This window comes from Mastigoproctus giganteus, chromosome 10 (genome assembly GCF_048544385.1).
Source record: "Mastigoproctus giganteus isolate SK-2022 chromosome 10, ASM4854438v1, whole genome shotgun sequence".
In the NCBI taxonomy this organism is placed as follows: domain Eukaryota; kingdom Metazoa; phylum Arthropoda; class Arachnida; order Uropygi; family Thelyphonidae; genus Mastigoproctus; species Mastigoproctus giganteus.
This window is the reverse complement of record NC_143584.1, coordinates 72,653,215-72,676,048: the sequence shown is the minus strand read 5'-3', so window position 1 is coordinate 72,676,048 and position 22,834 is coordinate 72,653,215. Positions and strand designations below refer to the sequence as shown.

The 22,834-nt window shown below is 37.3% G+C and overlaps 1 protein-coding gene across 1 annotated transcript in view; it reads left to right on the top strand.

The window, feature by feature from the left end:
• Nucleotides 1–21,911, top strand: part of LOC150079080 (uncharacterized) — a 46,148-nt gene extending 24,237 nt beyond the window's left edge. The window contains exons 3-6 of the mRNA XM_090382943.1: nt 5,264–5,407; nt 9,216–9,305; nt 10,668–10,791; nt 21,823–21,911. Coding sequence (XP_090239069.1) covers nt 5,264–5,407; nt 9,216–9,305; nt 10,668–10,791; nt 21,823–21,881 — 417 coding nt within the window. The 3' untranslated portion in view covers nt 21,882–21,911. The remainder of the gene's footprint in view (nt 1–5,263; nt 5,408–9,215; nt 9,306–10,667; nt 10,792–21,822) is intronic.
• Nucleotides 21,912–22,834: the final 923 nt, after the last annotated feature.

Sequence of the window (22,834 nt, the reverse complement as noted above, 5' to 3'; positions counted from 1 at the left end):
CAAATTTATCACAGAACACGTGCAATTTACGGACATAATGCACATGGTAGATAAGATTATTCTCGGGTGTCATATTAGACTCTAATGTGACAGTTTCTTTGCATCCATCAGCATGAATCTAACAGGATACCGGCAGAGGGATGAGATCAGCGAACACTGTTACAGGTTTACTCGTTTAGACCTCATGGTAATGAACGATAATGTCGCACAGTCCCGACTACTTTGATTGACCATTTAAGTTATATGCGCTAACTCTCACTTCGCAATGTTTAGGGACCGAAAGCCTGACACGAATAGACTGACCTGAATGGTTCTTCAGTATTAATCCCATATAATATTCATTTAAGAATTTTAGTTGTAATCCTTCACTGCCCCGAATTGGTGTGGAAGAAGCTAACAGAAATGGATTCAGAATGCACCTTTCCTTATGTCATTTCCTCTATTGCCGGATTTCTGATGTGAGCAATGTTTTCATGGCACGGTACTGGTACTCTTATTATCCTTGACCGATCTGTCTAGTACACTTTTATATTATCGCAAATCATATTTTTCCTGTATTGCTGTCGTTGACCTGGACAGTAATCAAATGGTTCAGAACGATAACGCTACTGCTAACAGGAGGAGAATTTTGCAGATATGGCTGGAAGAGCATTCTTTATATATGAGGCGTCTTCTTGTGGATCTTTTTAGAAAGGTGAACCAGGAAACGATGTCGTAGGTAAACGAAAATGGGAAACCTAAAACGTACAAATGTAGGAGCAGCTAATATCGTCAAGAATAGCTGTCCATGCCTTGTAAAATCAATGCTAAGGAAGGCTGCTGTCATTGCCTCTGAAGTAGAACTAGTCCGCTATTAACTGAATTCTTTAATATTTTTGTAGGGGAAGTATTGAGACATCATTTAAGGTGGTTTTTTTTTTTTTTTTTTTTTCATATTGGTCTTATTTCTTAATAATGTTAATCATTTTGCTTTTTATTTATTTCTATTTAGTCAAATTTGTTTTTGTTATATTATTCAATATACACTGTGCTGCCACTTTATTAGGTACACCTACCTAGTAGCGTGTTGAGCCTCATTTAGCCTTAAAAACAGCCTGAATTCGTCTAGGCATGGATTGAACAAGATGCTGAAAATGTTGTGCAGGAATGGAGTACCATGCAGACATGAGTGTGTCACGCAGTTCCTTGAGATTCGACGGAGATGTGTAAGCCTGCAGCGAATAGCCTTTTCCAGCTCATCCCAAAGATGTTCAATAGGATTGAGATTCGAAGACTGAGCGGGCCACTGCAGCAAAGAAAAATCATTGTTATGTTCCTGGAACCATTCCATAGTGATTCGGGCTTTGTGCATCGGCGCATTATCCTGCTGGAAGTAACCATCTGACTGAGGATAAACTGTCAACATGAACGGATGCACTTAGTCAGCAACGATGTTTAGGTACGATGTGGCATTCAGATGTGAATCTATGGGTATCAATGGACTCAACGTGTGCCAAGAAAACATTCCCCATCACCTTGCACAGTAGTCGGCAGACATGACGGGTCTATGGATTCATGTTTTCGCCAAATTCTGAGCCTTCCATCAACATGATGCACTAGGAACTTCGACTCGTCAGACGAAGAAACTGTTTTCCAATCCTCAATAGTCCAGTGCTGGTGTAGCTGTGTCCACTGGAGGCGTGCTCTCTTGTTTTTCATTGATAACAAAGGCACGCGATGTGGCCGTCGGCTGTTGTAGCCCATTCGCGACAAAGTGCGACTAGTAGTCCGTTGCTATATTTTGTTCTGCGCACCAAGGTTGTATTCTGACGTGATGTGCGACATTGTGGCCCAATGACTAGACTTGTGCAAGCAAACAGTGCTTGCACAAGTCTAGTCATCCTCCTCTGACCTCTCTCATCAACAAGCGATTTTCTTCCACAGGAGTGTCGTTGAGAGGATGTTTTCTGTTCGTTGTACCATTCTCGATACACCGTTGAAACTGTGGTGCGTGAAAAGTTCAGGAGAACTGCCGTTTCAGAGATGCTTTGTCCAGCACGTCTTGCACCTACTACTATGCCACGTTCGAAGTTAGATCACTCCTTTTCCCCATTCTTGCTACGGTTTGTAGGCTTAACTGATACTAGAAAGGTTGTTCTGCTGCATTTATATCCACAACTGTGGTCATGTGACTTACAACGTTGTGGGACAAACCATTTGTGTGCACAGCAGGGGTGTACCTAATAAAGTGGCAGCACAGTGTATTTAGTATATGCGTATGCGGCAGCTAAGGCCACGAGGCATATCTATATTGTATCTGTAAATTGCTTGTAATCTTCGGTCCATTTGTCTTTTTTTTTAGGAAAATCACATTAATCGAGAGGGCATTATAGCCACTAATTGTTCAGACAAAATACTGAAGTAAAATAGTGTGGTCAGTCATTATTATAAGAATTAAATGCTATTTCGAAAGACACACACATACTTTGTCACATACTTATCATCTTATATATATACCTGAGTACGACGTATGATTCAAATTTTGATTGTCGGCAAAGAAAGGGAAAATAATATTCCACACATTTCCTGGTTGATGAAGTGTTATTAAATAGGCCATCATATCAGTGTAGCAAAAAGGACTACTTTCCTGCTTTAAACTACTGAGAAGCAGCGATACAGAGCGTACAGTATATTTTTTATTAAAACGGAAAAGTAACAGCTATCCTCATTTTTAAAACGGGTTTCGAATTTTATTTCCTGCAGCAAAGAAAGTCGTTTTAATTTTTCGAACGGGCTCTCTCCATAACATCGAACATCGATTTCGCTATTCGCAAAGAGGCCAAAATAATCCAACATTAACTTTATTATTCGTTTCATGTTACACTTTAACGGTGCTGTGGATGTAAGTCGGTTAGTAACGCCACAGTAGATCGTTAACCCCTTCCACTGACGGATTCTTCCTTTTTTTTTTTTTTTTCCTTCTCGGCAAGGTAACCAGGACAAAGTTGAATGCCCGGAGACCTCAATACGCATATACAAAACAAGCATCCTTCTTTTTACAAACTTGTTTTTAATCATAATGCGAACTAAACTATAATTATTAAAAAAAGTATTTTAAGAGCAAAATATTTAAAATTTTTCTTTTAAAATATTTCTATTCTTATAATCATCTCACTATTCGTGAGATGATTATAAGAATAATCATTACAGCACTCCCGCTTATAGAACTATCCATCCCATTTTAACGCCCTTTTCTTCTGATTCCATGGTCAATCCATGAAGTGCGATACAATTTTTAGCGGCTTCTTGTTTAAATACTTCCATTAAAACAAGAATCGCGATTACATATTTATTTTTTAGTTTTTTTAAAGTTTTCAAAAATGAATAAATCGGATATAATCCTCTTGCCTCTTAATTTTACCATTTGGGAAAGGGATGATAGAGACTAAATTTTAGGGATCGCTGAATTTTAGGAATCGTTAATCGTGAAGTTTTGTTTACTTAATAGAAACAGTTCCCGGTGCAAGCAACGTTTATTTTATATTTAATTAATTCGAACCTTGGAAGGTAGATAGGAAACCATAGGCCACTGTTTATAACTCAGAGTGCAGCTATTCATTGCGTTTGGAAACTCTCCTCAGAGTTTTTTAATTCTATATTATTTGTGCGCTTTCTTTTGCTGCTGCTGCTGTAATTACCATCTCTTGTGTGCGCGTTGTTCAACATGCAATCAATAAATTTCGTAATGACAGCATTATTATTATGATCATACTATATTTATCAATTTTATACAGTAATACTCAATAGACTTAATGTGTAGTTTAATAAAATCTTTAAAAAATTTCCATTCTTTTTTAAAACATGGTTTCCTCCTCCACCCAAACTTTTCCTTCGTCTATATCAGTACATTGCGTCCTTTGTGCTTTTTACAGTGTAAATGTTTGCAAGGTTCTCCTGTAAGTATTTAGCAGATGGATATGCACTCCTCTTTAAACAAATTCTGCCATTTCCAACGCTTGGAATTGATGTGGACAAATTTTCTTCAAGTTCAGCATATCACCCTCATTTCTCAACTGGATTCTCCTCCTCCTCTTCCTCCAAAGCTCACATGCTTGACCTCGAATGATAACTGTGCATTCCCAGGACACTGCCAACCTAGCAGAACTGCTGCAGATTTAAAGTCCTTAAATATCTGCAGCAGTCACTTATAGGCTGGATACAATATATTGAACGTAGTTTCAACTGAATTGAGGTACTAATACGATTGAGTGGCTGATCCTGTCACCTAAATGATGTGAACTTAACCCATTGTGATTTTTATTTTACATTATTTTGTTTTATTTTATATTATTTTATACAGTTGTATGAAATAATATAAAATTATACAATTCTATATAATCATGGGAACAGTCCATTAGAAAAGAGATCTAAAAGCAGTAAGCAAGAATATTATAACGGAAGTTTACTATATAACATTTATTTATCGGGACTGGGAGCGTAATATTTTTATTTTATCCCTAGCCTTGTTGCCATCGCTTTTCGGCCTTTTGGCTTAGATCGTATTACAGTATTGGCCTTGTTATCACGGGGAACAAACGTATAATAAGGATTATTCGTTATAGTAGATACAGTGGATATTTCAATGAATAAAACTAAAATATTTATGGGAAAAATAAATCAAATATGAACGAATATATCTCTTCATATATTCATTCAGTTCAAATATTATTTCACTAAAATACATCATCTCATAAAATTGACAGTATTTTCAGAGCAGTAAACTAGGGCGGACACTCGAAACATTTTTCCGAGTGCATTAAAAGTAGGTGCGAAAAACATAGGATTCAAAAATAATATAATATATACTGTATATTTGATATACTGTATAATATATACTGTATATTATACAGTATATATTATACAGTCAACCTTTTAAATGAGTAAGCGCAACACGCATTTTGTAGTACAGTATTTCGTCATTCATTTACTCTGTTATTTACAGTAATTACCCGTTATAGCGCTTTCGAATCGGACCCAAAGAGCACTATAAGCGGGGGAGCATTATGAACAGGATCCCCCACTTGATCATGGAACCAGAGGAAGAGAGAGCCAAAAGCAGGATAGCTCTATAAGCGAGAATGTTATAATGGGAGTTTACTGTATGTTGTTTATTTATGGGGGACATAATATTTTTATTTTGTCTGGTGCAGGAATTTCTAGTTACAGTCTGATATATACAATATATATATTTATATTTATATTTATTTTTTTTCTCTCATTTCAGTTACCAGTGAATCAGCCGCATATGTCTGCTCTTAGTATTGATAGGGTTGACACAGAACCTATGGAGGCAATCGAAACTAAACCAGATCCCAAAAACATTTCTCTGACTGTTCCACTGAAACTGAAGCTCAGTTCGGCTGATGGGGTAATTAGATGTTCAGTTTTCTTAAGTTCAGTGACCGAATCAAAAGGAAGCATATATTTATTTATTTCTCAGCGATTAAGTCAATAAACTTAATTTTATTTACTAGATGGACAAGATATCGATCGGAGGGCGCACACGAATTCGACATAAAATTACCTTACTATTCATCACAACACACATATATACTTACACACACACACACACACACTTACACACACTTGCCGGCTATAAATAACCTACAGATGCTACAGCGGTATATAGGGGTAACCCTGGAGGCCCCAATCAATACAAGAATACTTTGTCCCTTACTATTCGGGAGACATTTGGCCTACCTGAAAAGGGGGTGCATGAACTCTATGCCATTAATCTGGTTAGTCGATTGTGAGGGGAATTAAAATTCTTAATAAACGCAACTGAGTTAAAAAAAAAATCAACTTTATTGTTGTTTGTTGATATGTATAAAAACACAATTATGAAAAATGAGATTATACATTTTACAAAATGAAAACTTTATATTTCCTTTAATAAGTTCATAAATAATCTTTATTGTAGAGCAGTTTTGCTCTGTACAAATACCACTTCACGGCAAGAGACAAGGGATAATATAAATTTACTAATTTGTATTATTACAAATAATACAAATTAGTAAATGACAAATTTATTAAAAAAAATTAAACATCATTAGACAATTAGTTAAATATACTAAAAAATAAGTATGTAATAAAATTAAATGAAGGCATTTATAAAATTTTATAGAAATAAAGAAATTATTCAAGGTTCTTGGTTATTTCCAAGGTACAATAAGGTGGTACAGTATATACTATATTGAATTACATAATACAGTACGTACCTAGTAAGACATTCACTAGGTACATGAACAATCAAAATTTTATATTCATGGTACACATACATAATGTAAATATAAACGCCTAAATTTTGCATTGATGGGAGCATGTTCTTTGGTGGGAATCGGTCAGAGAGGGCGAGCCTTGCGTGATGCGCCAGTGCTGATGATCGTAGATTGGATCTTAGTATTCTCCATTTGCAATGCATGCCATGCAATGGTTGCTGAGATTATCCAGAAAGTATTCTTGCTTTAGGACTAACCGCTTTTCAGCTGCAAAGGAGCAACTGTGTGAAGCCTAGGGAGGACACCATGTTCTTCGTTGCTAGATGTGGAGTGATTGCAATTTATAGCTTATCTACAAAAGGAGCCAGCATTCAGAGGAGTAAATCTTTTTGATGGGGGGGGGGGAACTGTTGCTTCAGGGAAAATACCATTTGGGTACCTAAAATTTTAAAACCCCAATTGCCTCCTTTATTCAACTTTAACTTAAATATTTAAGTTCAATTTATCTTTACCTTCAATATTTATAGGCTGTTTAGTTTTAATGTTTATTATTTACTTATTCTCTTTCTCAGTTTTTCTAATTCTATTCTCTCTCTCTGTTTTTTTTTTTTTTTTTTGTATATCTTTCTATTTTTTCTCTTCTGTTTTACACCCACTCACCTATTGCTGACTTATATTTTGTTTCTTCCATCACTGTTGGATTCTTTCAGCAATGATGGATTTTGATAAGGTTTCTGATAAGACAAAGGAAGTTTGCAAAGACGGTTCACTTTGCTGTGGCATAGACGTCTTCCATCTTATGGGTTGCCTTCTATTATTTGCATTAGGGTAGCCAGTTTTTTCTCCGACCCTCACCGTGGGTGATAAAAGATGGTTCTCTGCCTTCTAGCTTCTCAAGTAAGGCTGGTGTTCCTCAAGGTTCTCTTCTTTCTCCAACCCATTTCCTCTTGTATATTAACGACCTTTCCAGTGACTGAAAATCTTATTCATAGTTTTTCTGATGATAGTATAGTACATTACAGCTTCCAGTTTGAAAAATTGCTCTGCACGAACAGCTTCAACTCCTGGAATATCCACCATCGATTCATTAAGTGCTGAACTCCAAGTAATTGTTTAATGAGGCGAAGATAAGTTTCTAAAATTCATTCCTATATTATTTAGCTGAAAAAATCGTCTGTCGCTCCTATTCTCATCTTCGAAAACACTCCGACTTCCAGAAAAGATCACACATCTTTATAGGGGATTGTAAAGACTTAATCCCTTTTGGCACGAGCAGTCACGATTGTTGTTACCTCTGTATTAGAAAAACTGGGTTTTCTTTCTCGCTCTTTGCGTTACTTTTCTTCTAAACACTATTTATTCTGTACAAATCTCAAATCCTTACCATGGAACATTGTTCCTACATCTGATGCGGTCCTTCTAAAACCTCTCTCATGATTCTAGACTTCATTAAAATAGGATAGTCAGGTTAAATAATGATTCAGCTCTTATAAGCATTCAGTTTCATCTGGATGCCTTTTTATAGATATTTCCATCTCTCTCTCTCTCTGAAAAGAAGACATTTTGCACAGGTGCTTTTCTTTGTTTTTCCGAAGAAACTTAACACTTTAATGATGTTTTAAAACATTTCATGGATGTAAGAAGCAGCTGTGCAAACCAAAGTGGAATTGTTCAATATTGTTTTCATGAGCTTCGAAGACTTAAAAAATAATAAATCACATGACTTATTTCAATTTCAATAGTAAGCTTTTGTATACTTTATCTACAGATTCTCGATCACCCAATGACTTTTTTCTGTTCCTACAAGTTAGTAGAGACTTAAGTAGTTTCATTGATTATGAACTTTATAAACGATTTAGAAACCATTGATTCACAAAGTTTTCTAAAATGTCCTAAGGTATTTATTGCTAACTGCGATTTGAATGACTGTGTTCAAATTGAAATTGTTTGTTTACTTCCATTAAATCAGCTTAGAAGTTTTGCTGATGGTAGTATACTACATTACATCTTCCAGTTTGAAAAACTGCTCTGACAAACACCTTCAACTCCTGGAATATCCACCACAATTCCTTAAGCGCTACACTCCAAGTAATTGTTTAATGAGGCGAAGAAAACTTTCTAAACTTATTCCTGTATTATTTAGCTCCAAAAATCGTCTGTCGCTCCCATGTTCATCTTCGAAAACACTCAGATTTTCAGTATCAATGCTGAAAATACCTTTCAGAATTCACGTTGAAGAAAATTAATCAAATAATTATCTGGAAATCACTTTTAAAGACTGGTAGTTCTTCTACCAGTATTTAAAGAGGCCCGGACGACAATTTCGTTTAATCATCCAAACAAAGCGTTTGCGCTAAAGTCGCTACAGAGACTGACAAGCTTTCCGCTGTTCCAGTTTAAAGTGAAGGTCCCTCAGAAACTTCGACTTAATCCTATGTGCACCCATTTTTACAAAATAAAAGCAGGTAATTCCTTACACAGACTCTCTCATTTCAAAATTTCACTGGAACTAGAAACTCTATCCTAGAGCGAACCCTGCACATCGCCCCTTGAATGGCTGAATAGCCCGATAGCAGGAATAGATCAATAGCCCTTATTATAGTTGTGCCTTTTTTTAGGAAAGTTAGAATCAGGAGCGGATCCAGACTACTTTTTCTCGGAGGGACGATATAGCGATTATGGTATATGTGATTGACAGTAATGGATAATTAAGCCGGCAATTAGTTTGAATTTATCTGAAATTTTTAATCAGATTTTCGTTCCAATTTCTCAGGCTCTGGGGAAAGGAGCGTCCCGATCTCCCCTCGTTGGGAAGATCGAAGCGCTCACTATTCATTATGCAGTAGCGCACCCTTTCTAACTGTTATAGCAGCAAATTAATATTTATTTTATTTATTTACTTTGATGTTGTACACTTTAGGCATTAAACTAAATGAGATGTTTAAATCTGTGTTCTAGAGCGTGGTAAAGAAATCTAAAAAATCCCAGTTGAACTGTGTGGTGGAAAAGAAGAAAGCGACACAAATAGTTGCTCATGAGCCAAAGACAGTAAGTATATTTTCTGGTTATCTTCCAAATAATGATAAAGTTCAAAGAATTTAGCAACAGATGACTCGCGCGTATCCAAACGCCTATTAACCCCGTTCCGTTTCAAATGCAAGCACTTAACATGAAGCGGAAGCAGATCGTAAAGACTAACCTGAGCATGTAAGAAGGAGGAGAAACGCAACTTTTTGTCAGTTTTTTCTAACTACTTAAAAGAAAGAAGATTAAAAAAAAAGAAGCCAGGTTTCTTTAAAAAGTAGGTAACGGGATCTGAAATAGAGGCATGAGTGAGGGGGGGGGGCATCCGCAGCACCATCAAAGAAGCAGAAAAAAATTGAATTAATATTATAAATTGCTATGTTTCATATGAAAAATATTATTTAATACGTGAATATTTTCTGTCCTTTATAATAAAATAAAATAATAACAATACAACCATAACATTTCACTATATTTGGAGAATGCTACTGAAACTCATGGAAACAGCTTTCTTATATAATCAGTTAACATAATTTTAATTGATTATATAAGAAAGCTGTTCTGCTAATTATCAATTAACAATTATGTTAATTGATAATTAGCAGAACTTACCGCACTTTTTATTACATAGGTATGAATAACCTATTGAATGAAATAAACGATGAACACAGGTTTGATTATTTATTTATTTTTATGTTTTTTCTCATGAACTATCCTGTCTTCCAAGATACACTTATTCCAACATTCTTATGTATAAAATGTGGCACAAACCTTATCTTTTTATGACAAACATACCTGTGCAAATTCCGTAGGACTTAACAGTGTTGCGTGGTTTACACAGGCGAGTGTGAAAACTGCAAGGCAAGAGATCAGTCCTGACCTGTCAATCTTTGGCCCTCTTTTGAAGATGCTGAAACGTTTTACTCTGACGATGGAGTGAAGGGGATCTTCACAGATCGATTTCACCAGCAGTGTTCTACTATGAGGGTGCGTCTTGATACGATGGAAACGATGCCTCATTGCCGTTAGTGCCTACTTTTAACTGGGTGTGTCTCTCAACTTCTATGCTTCGTTTGGACGTTTCTTATAAGTAAGGCTGTAAATTAATGATATTATACAGTCCCTTAATAAATAAATAAATATGCTGGTTATACTCCGAGACCTTCACTCAGAGGAGTTTACAAGTTAGATTACAAGAATACGGGCGCTGACAACTCGGACACTGGTATGATTATCCAGTATTTCTCACTATTCATTTATTAGTAACTTACTATATTATCTACTTCGTGAACATCTCGGTAACTGCGGTGTTCATAATAATCAACTATTGCTGATTATACACTGATTTCATTATTTATGTACAAATATTTATATGATTTTCTGCAGATAATGACCCCATTTGGTAATCTTACGAGCGATCCCCGATTGCTACACGTGGTTGGAGAAAGAGTAGTATTTTCTTGCGTTACCGGAGGGCGGAAGAAAAAACCGTCATCTAAGAAGTTAACAGGTTAGTCGTTTATTTTTTTCCAAGTAAAAGACCGAGTTTTCGGTTTTCTCTCTCTCTCTCTCTCTCTCTCTCTCTCTCTCTCTCTCTCTCTCTCTCTCTCTCTCTCTCTCTCCTTTTCTTTAACCGATATAACATCATGATAAGCAAAAAAAAAAAAAAAAAAAAAAAAAAAAAATCCACTAACAAATTGAATATGTTATTAGCATTAACATGGCACATGATGCAAGAAAGCAAGCTTATATAGCATCAGCCAAACAAAAAAAAAAAAAAAAAAAAAAAAAATTGTACGGGATCACAAGCGCAATCGTTTAAGGCGTGAATCCGTCTTTGTGTTATTAGCGCCCGTAATATATAATTATATAATTTTATTTATCAAAGGCCGATGATAGGAGAAGTAAGATACATATGGCATAGTATTTACATCGGTGTTTCTTACAAAGGTTAAAGCTATACAAGTGTTGCCTAGAGTAGTGGACGATGTAGAAATGTACTTCAAGTTGAACTCACGTTGAACTTTTGAATTTTTCTTTCCAATGATATACGTTTCTTACATTTCTGTTCATATTTCTTTTGCAATTTTTTCGACATTATGAAAATATTCTTCAGATCAGCACACTTATCGGCTTATAACTTTGCAAATTTTATTTTATCGGTTATTATTGTTAAATAATATTGTAGATCCTTTTATTCTCTACAAATCGACACCAATTTCAACGTCCTATCTCTTCGCAATTCATAGTTACACTGCCCAAACGCCGCGCAGCGTCGCCATTTCCAGTGTTCACGCTCAAGCGCTACCCCTCCCCCCCTCACCGCTACACACCCGCACTACCCACCATTTTAGATATGAACAGACATAATCCCTATATCCAACAAAATTTAAATCATTATATTATCAAATATAGTTTACGAGATATAAGCGCGACAAAGCTTGCCATTTTTTTGGTCGCTAGAGTTTTCGTAGAGACCTCCTTATACCGAACCGAACCGAACTTAAAGACGTATTCACGTCAAAACACAGACCGTTCTCATTTCACCCATCCAGTCGCTCCAAATGTTTGTCTAGTTCTGCCTTGAATCTGCTTAAGCTATCAACTTCTACAACGACAGATGGAAGTTTGTTCCAGCAATCAACCACACGCTGCCTAAAGGCAAACTTCCGCGCATCTATCCTACAACTATATTTCCTCAATTTGAATTTATGCTCTCTCAGGCGATTATTCTGAGCAAGAGGAAAAATTCCATCAGCATTGAGCATGCTCAAACCATTCAAGGCTTTATACACCTCTATCAGATCACCTCGTAGGTGCCTAGTCTCCAGACACTGTAATTTGCAACATTTAAGCCTTTCTTCATAAGAGCAACCCTTTGTTCCATTCACTAATCTTGTTGCCCTTCTCTATACTAGTTTCAAATGCTCTACATCCTTCTTAAAATGAGGCCTCCAGACCTGTATAGTACTCAAGGTTTGGCCTGACCATTACCTTACAAGGAGATAATTACCTGTTTATCCCTACTAGAAAAATTCCTGTTTATCCCTACTAGAAAAATTCCTGTATATCATTGAAAAGACACCATGAGCTTCTGCACAATTAACCCCAGATCCTTTTCACTCTCTACCACTCTCAGTGTAGTACCACACAGTTGATACGTTACTCTGCGGTTTCTGCTTCCCATATGCAGTACTTTACATTTGTCAATATTAAACTTCAGTTGCCACCTCTCTGCCCATCTTCTCAACCTTTCCAGATACTGTTGCAGCAGCTTACTGTCATTAGTGTCATTAACAACCCTGCCGACCTTTGTATCGTCTGCAAACTTGGACATTAAGCCTGATATACCATCATCAATATCATTAATGAATACAGAAAACAACAATGGACCCAACACTGAACCCTGGGGGACTCCACTAATAACATTACTCCACGAAGAGCACTGTCCATTGATTACCACTCTCTGTCTTCTCCCACTCAACCATCCATATCAGCAATTTATCTTTATCCATAGCAGCAATTTGCCTCCAATGCCACAGTGCTCCAATTTCTGCAGCAGTCTTAGAAAGGTTTTTGATACTGCAACAGTATCAAAAACCTTTCTAAGATCCAAATATACGACATCAGAATTATTCTTTGCATCCAATTCCTTTGTGACTACATCATAGTATCCAATCAAATTGGTCAGACAAGACTTTCCCTTAACAAACCCATACTGTGTCCGAGCTATAACTGAAGTCTTGTCTAGATGATCCTGCAATGCTTCTTTAACCAGTGCCTCCATTAATTTCCCTGGAACAGAAGTTAAACTAACAGGTCTGCAATTACCTGTGTCTCCCCTCGATCCTCCTTTGTGGATTGGAGTGACATTTGCACATCTCCAGTTCATGGGTACCTACCCTGAGTCCAAGGAAGCTCTCATAATTATGGCTAAGAGTTTGCTTACTTCCTTTGCTGCCTCCTTTAATATAACTGGATATATTCAATCCACCCCAGGTGCCTTTCTTATGTTTATCTACAACAATTTCTTCTCCACTTTACTCTCCACTCAGTTTAATACATCTCTGGCCTTCCCCTCCCTGAATAACTCCTCATGTGTGAACACAGATGCAAAATATTCATTCAGTTTGTTAGCTATCTGAGCAGGATCATCAACAGTTGAACCATCGATATCAAGTGGACCAATCTGATTCATCCCTTTTCTTCTAGTGTTTACATAAGTAAAGAACTCTTTGCTTTTTTTTTGCATCCTTTGCCAAAGATTTCTCGTAATCTGCCTTTGACTGCCTTACCTCCTTTGTGACTTGGTTACAGACCAGCTTATATCTATCATAGGCTTCTGTGTCACATGTTAATTTATATGTATCTCATGCATTTTTCTTTCTGCCATACGTCTCGTTAGTTCATCTGACATCCATTTAGGCCTAAATCTTGAACAATATTTCTTAGTTGGTATGAAAAGCCTAGTAGCTTCCAAGATTAATTCTTTGAATGCCTTCCATTTTGAATTTGCTGTTGGTAACATCATCAGTTGGTCCCACCGTATAGAATTTAAATACTTTCTCAGACCACCGTAGTCACCTTTACAAAAGCAAAAACCCTTCCCTTTACCCCTGATGGTAGTTACCTCTTTGAGTAAATCCCACTTCAGCACACTGTGATCACTGCCAACTAGTGGTTCCTTTATCTGCAGATTCTTAATGCATGAAGAATCACTAGTGATAACCAGATCAAGAGTATTACTCCCTTTTGTTGCCTCCCGAACATGCTGCTATAGAAAACAATCATAAAATAAGTCCACAAAAGCCTTGCTAGTGTGTGAGTGACCAACCCACAAATTCCAGTCAATCTCTGGGAAATTAAAATCTCCCATTATAAGACACTCTGATTTACTGGCCCACTCTATATCTCTGCACAATTGCTCATTATACTCATCAGATTCATTGGGCCTATAACACACACCTACTCTCACTTTTCCTTTCCAAGTACTTATGTCACACCAAACAGACTCAACATTGCATTGTCCATCAATATCAATTGGATGCATTTCCTTAGATTTTATGTTTCTTAACTGACAGCATAACCCCTTCTCCCTTCCTGTCCAGTCTATCCTTTCTGTACATATTATACTCTCCAAATTCCAAAATTGCACTGCTTATATCTGTGTGACACCACGTCTGTGATATCCCAACAATATCTGCCTTTCATGTCTTGACTAGCACTTCAAGCACATCAAATTTATTAAGTATACTCCTAGCATTGGTGTACATGCACCTGTTTCTACTCTTAATTATCCTAACACAGTCCATGTATTTACTTGTTCCACTATGACTCCCAGCAGTCCTGGAAATCCCCATTGCCTTGCTTTCCAGGCTGCTGCTCAATTGCATTTCAATAGAAGCAGTGCAAGAGCCCTTGTATCCGTCCACGCCACGAGAAGTCGTGCCACAACTATGCACGCTGACCAGATAAATGCGCACATGAAAAATCTATTAGTCCGTGTATTCCCCAAGCTAGCAGTTTTCCGATCCCCTAACTCTGGTTCGATAGCATCAGCAAATATTCTTGCACCCTTTCTATTTAAGTGTATCCCATCCTTGTAGAAGCAGTCTCTCCTGTTAACAAGCACAGACCAGGCTGAGAAAAATTCTACCCCTTGAGCCTTGCACAATCTCTCCAGGTCCGAACTGATCGACAGTGGTCTCATCATATACTCCCTCCTATCGTGTATGGGCAGAATTGCAGATACTTTCAGATTTAACCTAACTCATGGCTTTTTTTTTTTTTTTCAATATCGACCTGTACTTGTTAAGTAATTCCGCCGGTCTCCTACTGTTAACATCATTAGTGCCACCGTGTACAACAATATCAACCTTTGTGCCCTGAAAAGATGATATCTGCTCTACAACGTCATCAACCTTTGCCCCTGGCAGACATACCCTGGTCCTGTTTCACCTATCATTATTTTCGTGAGATGTACACACAGTATTCGAATCAGGCCGAATGCACTGGAACGCCGTGCGAGTTGATGCAGAATTAAGCTAAAAGCATTCCGATTTTTAAAATATTCAAAAAAAAAAAAAAACTGTTGAAAATATTAAAATGTTCACTGGCGATTACAAATTCTAGTGAAGCCTGAATTACTTGTAGTACTGAACGTCAGAATCAATAACTATAGTATAATGTTGCAGACATTTATTTGGTTCTTTATTTTGCATAGAAACCTTTCCACCCACAAAATACTGATTTCATTATTTATTTCACTGCAAAGCTGCAGATCCCAGTACTGAAGTATAGCAGTAATATAAACCTAAAGAACAACACAATACAAGCTGAAAGAAGTAATTTATTAAACAAAGAGATATTAAAGTAAAATCATACTTGTAAATGTAGACATATGTTGTGTCTTGTGTAGGGCTGCTCCCAAACGTTACTTCAACTTCGCTGCTGGAAAATGACCAGTAATAAGTAGTGCTGTATTTGTGCCGCTTAGTTATTTCTGGCCAATTTGCTACCGGGAAGCAGCGATCGCCGGATGGCTGCTTCCTTGTACCCGTCCACGCCACGAGAAGGCGTGCCACAACTATGCACGGTGACCAGAAAAATGAGCACATGAAAAAAGCCCACACGAAAATTTCGCACAGAAAATGCCCCACTGTCATAAATGCTCACATGAAAAATACCCACACATAAAATTGCTCACATGAAAAATGCTCACAGGGAAAAATTTTCACATTATTTTTATTTTTACAAAAAAACAAATTACTGTATTTCAAAACGCAACGAAATGTTGAATTTATATATTTTATTTCTACTTAAATATGATGTATTTTAATATAACGTTTGATATAAAACTTTTGATTTTAATATAAAGTAGAATATTTGGATGTAAATGTTTGTAAGGGAAATTACAGGAAATAAAATGCTGTGGTTTTATTGCAACTAAAGCCTTTTATTTTATTAATAAAAATAAATTATTTTTTCTCTGTCTTACAAAGTGAATAGTCAACACCTTTTGGTTTTTTATCAACAAACAACTAATTCAGACATATTTCAGTGATTTATTTGTCAAGGATTTGAATAGAATTTTCTTTACTATAAGGTAGCCAATCTCTGCAATTATTTCAGTTTGTCTTCTACCTGCTCATATTACTGCACAAAAGTGGCAACCAAGTCGTGCGGTGCATCATATCTTCTGTTTTTCACCTCTAGGTGGACCTGCCTGTGCATTAGCCAGTTTCAATATGTGGCAAGCCAGGTCTCTCTTCAGTCCATCAAACAAAAACCGCACGCTGGGATGACTGCAGTGGAATAGGGAATTAAGTGCATTGTGAAATCCCTCACAGCAGTTTGTAGTTTTAGGCAACCGTTCAAGAGCTGCATCATGATGATTCCATATTCTTATTGGAAACTGGGGATCTCCACCTGCTGCACCCCCAATGTATGTAGAAAAGACGTACATGAGCACCATTATAGCTATCGTCGTCTGGAAATGTGGCGGCAAGCTCATCAAAGACACTCCTCATATCATGGACTGGGACAAAGTTTAATGCAGCAAGAGACTTCAGCTTGAGTTTAATATTTATATCAGTTTCCAATTCAGTCTTCAAGCCAACGTTGTTGAGTTTCCTGATGAGACTCTGACACAGATGGAAATAGGACTCGTTGACCTTAGCGTGTGGAAAGGCAATCCTCACTGCATTCATGCAAACCTCAAATTCACTAAAACCTTTTGAGGCACCAGATTTGGAACCAACAGCTTCATGATTTCAAACATTCTATTATAAGTATCTAAGTTATTTTCTGTATCAAAAGTAAATATTTAGAAATCTTTATTGCAATAATAATAATAATAATAATACAATGGATACATTGCAATAAGCCCTTCACGGCCACAAGGCCAGGGGTTATATGGGTTACCCACCTTGACATACCACGTATACAGTTGGTAAAACATGTTTGGGACTTTATCAAAGATGCCATCTCCATAGATTGTATCTTTTTTCAATTCAACCAAGAGTTTTTATCACCTAAAACCAGGATTCGGTCTGCATCATCCACACCTGAATCATGAAGTATGAGTTGACGGTTCTCAGGAATGTCAAAATTTATTGTTGTTGGATTAGTCAAATTACCGTCTCTTTTCTGTGATTGAAAAGATTTCTCGCAAGGAATGGTTGTTTGGGCATATGGCCATCGTTACTAAACTCTGACAACACATTCCCCATCACATTGCGAGGAGTGGAACAAACTACTCTCATGTATTGCCTCATTTTGCTTCTGGCAACGTTGGCTTCTGCTTTTTGAGGACAGGAATCATGACAATGTTCGGTTGGTTGTTGTACTATGTTGCCATCTTTTGCACGTACATCCTGAATGACAATTGAGGGTGCAGCAGGTAGAGATCCCCAGTTTCAAATAAGAATATGGAATCATCATGATGCAGCTCTTGAACGGTCGCTAAAACTACAAACTGCTGTGAGGGATTTCACAATGCACTTAATTCCCTATTTCACTGCAGTCATCCCAGCGTGTGCTTTTTGTTTGATGGACTGAAGAGGGACCTGGCTTGCCACAGATTGACACTGGCTAATGCACAGGCAGGTCGTCTAGAGGTGAAAAAGAGAAGATATGATGCACTGCATGACTTCATTGCCACTTTTGGGCAGTAATATGAACAGGTAGAAGGCAAATTAAAATACTTGCAGAGATTGACTAACTTACAGTAATGAAAATTCTATTCAAATCCTTGACAAATAAATAAATTACTGAAATATGTCTGAATTAGTTGTTTGTTGATAAAAAACCAAAAAGTGTTGACTGTTCACTTTGTAAGACGGAGAAAAAAGAATTTATTTTTACAAATATATTTAAATAAATAAAATAAAAGGCTTTAATTGCGATAAAACCAGAGCATTTTATTTCCTGTAATTTCCCTTACACATCCAAATATTTTACTTTATATTAAAATCAAAAGTTTTATCTCAAAAGTTATATAAAAATACATCGTATAGAAGTATAAATAAAATATATAAATACAACATTTTGTTGCGTTTTGAAATACGAAATAATTTGTTTTTGTAAACTAAAAATAATGTGAGCATTCTTCAATGTGGGCATTTATCCGTTTGAGCAGTTATCCGTGTGAGCAATTTTTCATGTGGGTATTTTTCATGTGAGCATTTATAAGAGTAGGGTTTTATCTGTGGGGAATTTTCGTGTGGGCTTTTGTCAAGAAACCTCTTTGCACGTACATCCTAAATGGATTAGAAGACTTACTTTGTGAATTCGTTTAAACCAACGATCTTAAACTTCAGCATTATACTCCTTATTCAGTGTGTTACTTTGTGAAAAAAAATTCTTGCCATGATTCACTTGTTGTCTAAGAAAGTGATCAACATCACTTTGATTTTCAATTTTTGAAAACTAAATTTATTTCATCTTATTCCCATGTCTTGTTTCTTTGTTTGTGGATTGTATTCGAAATCCCAGCTATAACGATAGAGTAGAGTGTTTAGTGTCAAACAGCACCAGGGGTTCCCCCATCTCCGCGTGCTATACATTGTGGGTGTGAAACAGAACACTGTCAATGCCAGAGGTTTAAAAGTATATGGATTTTGTATTTGTGTAGTGTCGTGTAACGTTGTTCATCTGGCCATTTAGCCGCTGGGCCCCTAATGGGACCCAACGTTGCCCCACTCCGCCCCGTGGAGGCAGACCAGGTACACCACTATTATAGTTATTTACTCTGGCAGGTCCTGCCACCTGAGATTGGGAGGGAGACTGAAGACTGGGGTGGAAAGATAGAGATGCAAGGTCCATAGAGAAGATGACCCCAAGTCAGTGGAGCAGGCCCATTCCCCACCAGAGTGAAAAAGAGGGGTGGCGAGGGGAGAGGACACCAGGGATAAACCCCCCCCTCCCGCTGCGGAGTTGAGGGAAAGGACCACGCAAGGGAGCGTGGCTAGGGAGGCCTAATGGCAGCAGCTGAGCTGTGCTGGTGGGTTCTGTCGCTCCTGGGACGAAGGAAGGAGTTTTTTTTTTTTTTTCCTCCTGAGAGGACTGTCATATCCACGAAGTTTCTTACTTTGATCTTCAGTGGGTGGTGTTTGGGTGCCTAACCCGTCTAGCAGTGAAGACAGACTGCGCAAACTCGGTGAAGGCGGCGTAGCGCTGCTCGTCCATTATAATCAGGTGCTCAAAATGCCGGGGATTTTCTTGGATTTTAGTGGCAAACCTTAGCCTGAACTCGTCATATTCATAGCAATCATACATTATGTGATACCACGTTTCTTCAGCTCCGCAATGACACAGTGGATCATCTTCAATGCCTAGGGATGTTAGCTTCGCTTTAAAGGGCCCGTGGCCTGTCAATAGAAATGTAGTATGGAGGCCTTATGAGTACCAGGGAGGAGGCTTTGGACTTATGAGGTTCACAGAGGGAATGAACTTTTTAGTTATCAATCCTTTGTTGGTGGTGTCCCATGTCTCTTGCCAGGTCCTGTACATAATTTCAGAGATTCTCTTCCTTTCCTGTTTGGGGTTGTTATCAAGGTTAAGAGTGATGCCTGCTGTTTCGGTGGAAATACTCTTCTTCAATCGTTGATACAATCCTCTTCTTATTACCTCTAGGTGTAGGGATATACATCCAGCTAGCACCTGTAGAGCTGGGGTGCTTACTGCGCGGCACGCCCTTGTTACGGCAAGGAGTATAGAACGCTGTACGGAGTCTATGGAGTATGGAGTCTAGTTTACGGCGATTTCGGTCGAGGGAGGCCCTAGTACACCATACTGAGGCTCCATAGCAAGCTATTGGGATAAATATGGCATTATAGATGAGGACCAGAGCCCGGCGCTTAAGGCCCCAGTCTGCACGGCTTATACGGATGATCATGGCCGAGTATTTTTTTGATTTTCTGTGATATATATTTCAAGTGAGGATAGAAATGTAGCTTCATATCTAAGACGATTCCTAAATACTTGATTTCTGGGTATAATCTTATGGAGGTGTTGTCAATTTTGATAACCGGTGGTCTTCGTAGTTGGAGCGTTCCCTTGAACAATATGGATGTTTTCTCTCCTGAGATCTTTAGTCGGTGAATGGCTGCCCAATCCTGGAGCTTAGTTAGTGCGCAATTTGCTCGCTCTTCTAGATCAGCTCTTGTGTCACCATGCAGCACCAAAACCAAATCGTCAGCAAACGCTGACGATTTGGTTTTGGTGGTGCATTTGGTGGTGCAAGGGGTTGAGTCATTCCCAAGTCCATCCCAAGGAACTCGTCCAGAACGATGGACCAAAAGAAAGGCCCCAGGACCGAGCCCTGGGGACAGCCTCGGAGACCTGGCTAGTGACAGATTTGTACTTGGTACTAACATGGACAGTGCGATGTCTCAGGTACTCCTTGACACAGCTATAAAGGTTGAGTGATGCTTTGGCTTGATGGAGTCTTCTGAGAATAGTTGGCCACTACAGCCGATCAAATGCTCCAGCAAAGTCAACTGTGATGGCTAGCGCATACTTGGCTTCAGTGCTTGAAGCAGTAGATATTAATTGAAGAAGAACATCTTCAGTGCTGCAACCAGCTTTAACGATGGAATGTAGCAAGTCGGGATCATCAGCATCTTGAATGAGCTCTTTGAATGCTTCTGTTCTGAGTAGTTTTGTTCTTCAGTCATACAACGCGAAATGAACCGAGCGCTGATCTTCAGTTTGTCCAAATCTTCTCTCAGAATTGTTCTTCCATCTCTCGAAGAGTCATTCAACCATCAGGTGCAATCAATGTGAGAACTTTTTCGGTCGTTTGTGGGGTTCGAAGTTGTTGGACGTCCACATTGCTGGTCGTCTTCCAGATTCTCACTGCCGTCCCGAAATCTTGCAACTCTGTGGAAAACTGCTTGAGTTGAGAGATTAGAACAGTGGTTTTTCAACCGGGATGCCGCGGCACATTAGGGCGCTGCAACAACATTCCAGGGGTGCCACGTAATTTGGGTTTAAGTTACTTAAACTTATTTTTTAATTTATATGTTTATTTCATTATAAAAAGGTGTACAGTATCTTTTTAATTTTGTGGTGATCTATAATTGATGTTTAACGTGAACGTGAAATGAACTTAACTTCATTTCACGTTCTGTCCTTTACACAACACAGTTATACAGTATATTCGTAAATAAACAATTAGGATGAATTTAAGCATTGAGGTAAATTCCTCTTTATTTCTGTATATGTGTAAATAAACAATATATAAATAGCAGCCACATTTAATATCCATTGTGTGACAAATTTCATTTTCAGGAAGAACCTTTGACAAAACAAATCAAAAACCCCGTGTTTTGTCATACTCTCTTTTGCTGTTAAATATCGGCGTTCGCATTTTTAAAATTTTCTAGTTCGAGCACTGGTAGTAGTAGTACATCACGACAAACGAGGTCGTTTTATTTACCCATTTTCTGCCTACGATGGGCGTATTATATTTGTATATGGTTAAAATAATAAAAATAATATCTGCATTTTCTATATGATGATCATTTTATTCTTTCAGATGCTTTCCCTCGACCTAGAAGATCAATAGATGAGTGTGCTTGTAACTGTGATTGCTGAAGAGAAATCAATCATATTTTTATAGTTTCCCTAGTGCGTTGCTGGGTTTTATTTTTTCACTTAGAAAATGAATTCCATTCAAGCTCTGAAAAATCAGACAAGAAAGAAACAAATTGGATTTTATTTATTTATTTATTTACGAGTATTTAGGAAATTATATGCGTATGACAGCTTTTTTTTTCTTTTTTTTTTCGTTTCAGAGAGATTTATACAGGAAATCAAAAGTGTTATAAATCCATTAGTTTAGATTGCAAATATATTTGTAACTCTTACTCTTAACTCACTAAAAAAGGCAATTAATTTAATGTATTCGTCCAGAATTTTGTTGTATTTTTAGGCAATAGACTAAAAAATATTATATTGCCAACATATCTGTATTTAATACTTCTTTGGAAGAAAGGGGATAAGTTATTCTGTTCCTTCCCTCCTTTCTTAAGGCTGTTCCTAACAAGTTAGTTTTGTCTTTTTGGAAAATCTCTGTTGACAAATTAGGCTGACAGACCAGATTACCTGTGTTGAGATTCATTAGAACTTTTGTTTCTTTTAACCAAATATCAGCTAACTATTAACGTGAAAATAAGGAATATGATTTTTATGTAGCCAATTAAAATTAATTTAATACCAATTTTCTTCTGTTATATTTTTTTAATTTTTTTTTAACGTTGAAACGTCTTAACAGTTATAATAATTTACCAAAAGCAAACATTCTCAAGTATATATAACAAATATGCAGAATATTAAAAAATATATACAAGTATGTGAAGCATTAAAAAAATTCGAAATTACTCAGCGAAAAATAATGAAAGAGGAAACATTTATCACAGTAACTGCACTCCAAAAAATGTATTATCGTGAATTAGCAACAGACATTATTCTGTGGTAATTGTTTAGAGAATGCCATTCACGATTTTTTTTTCTATTTCTTTTCCGCCATAATACATTCTGTTCATTCT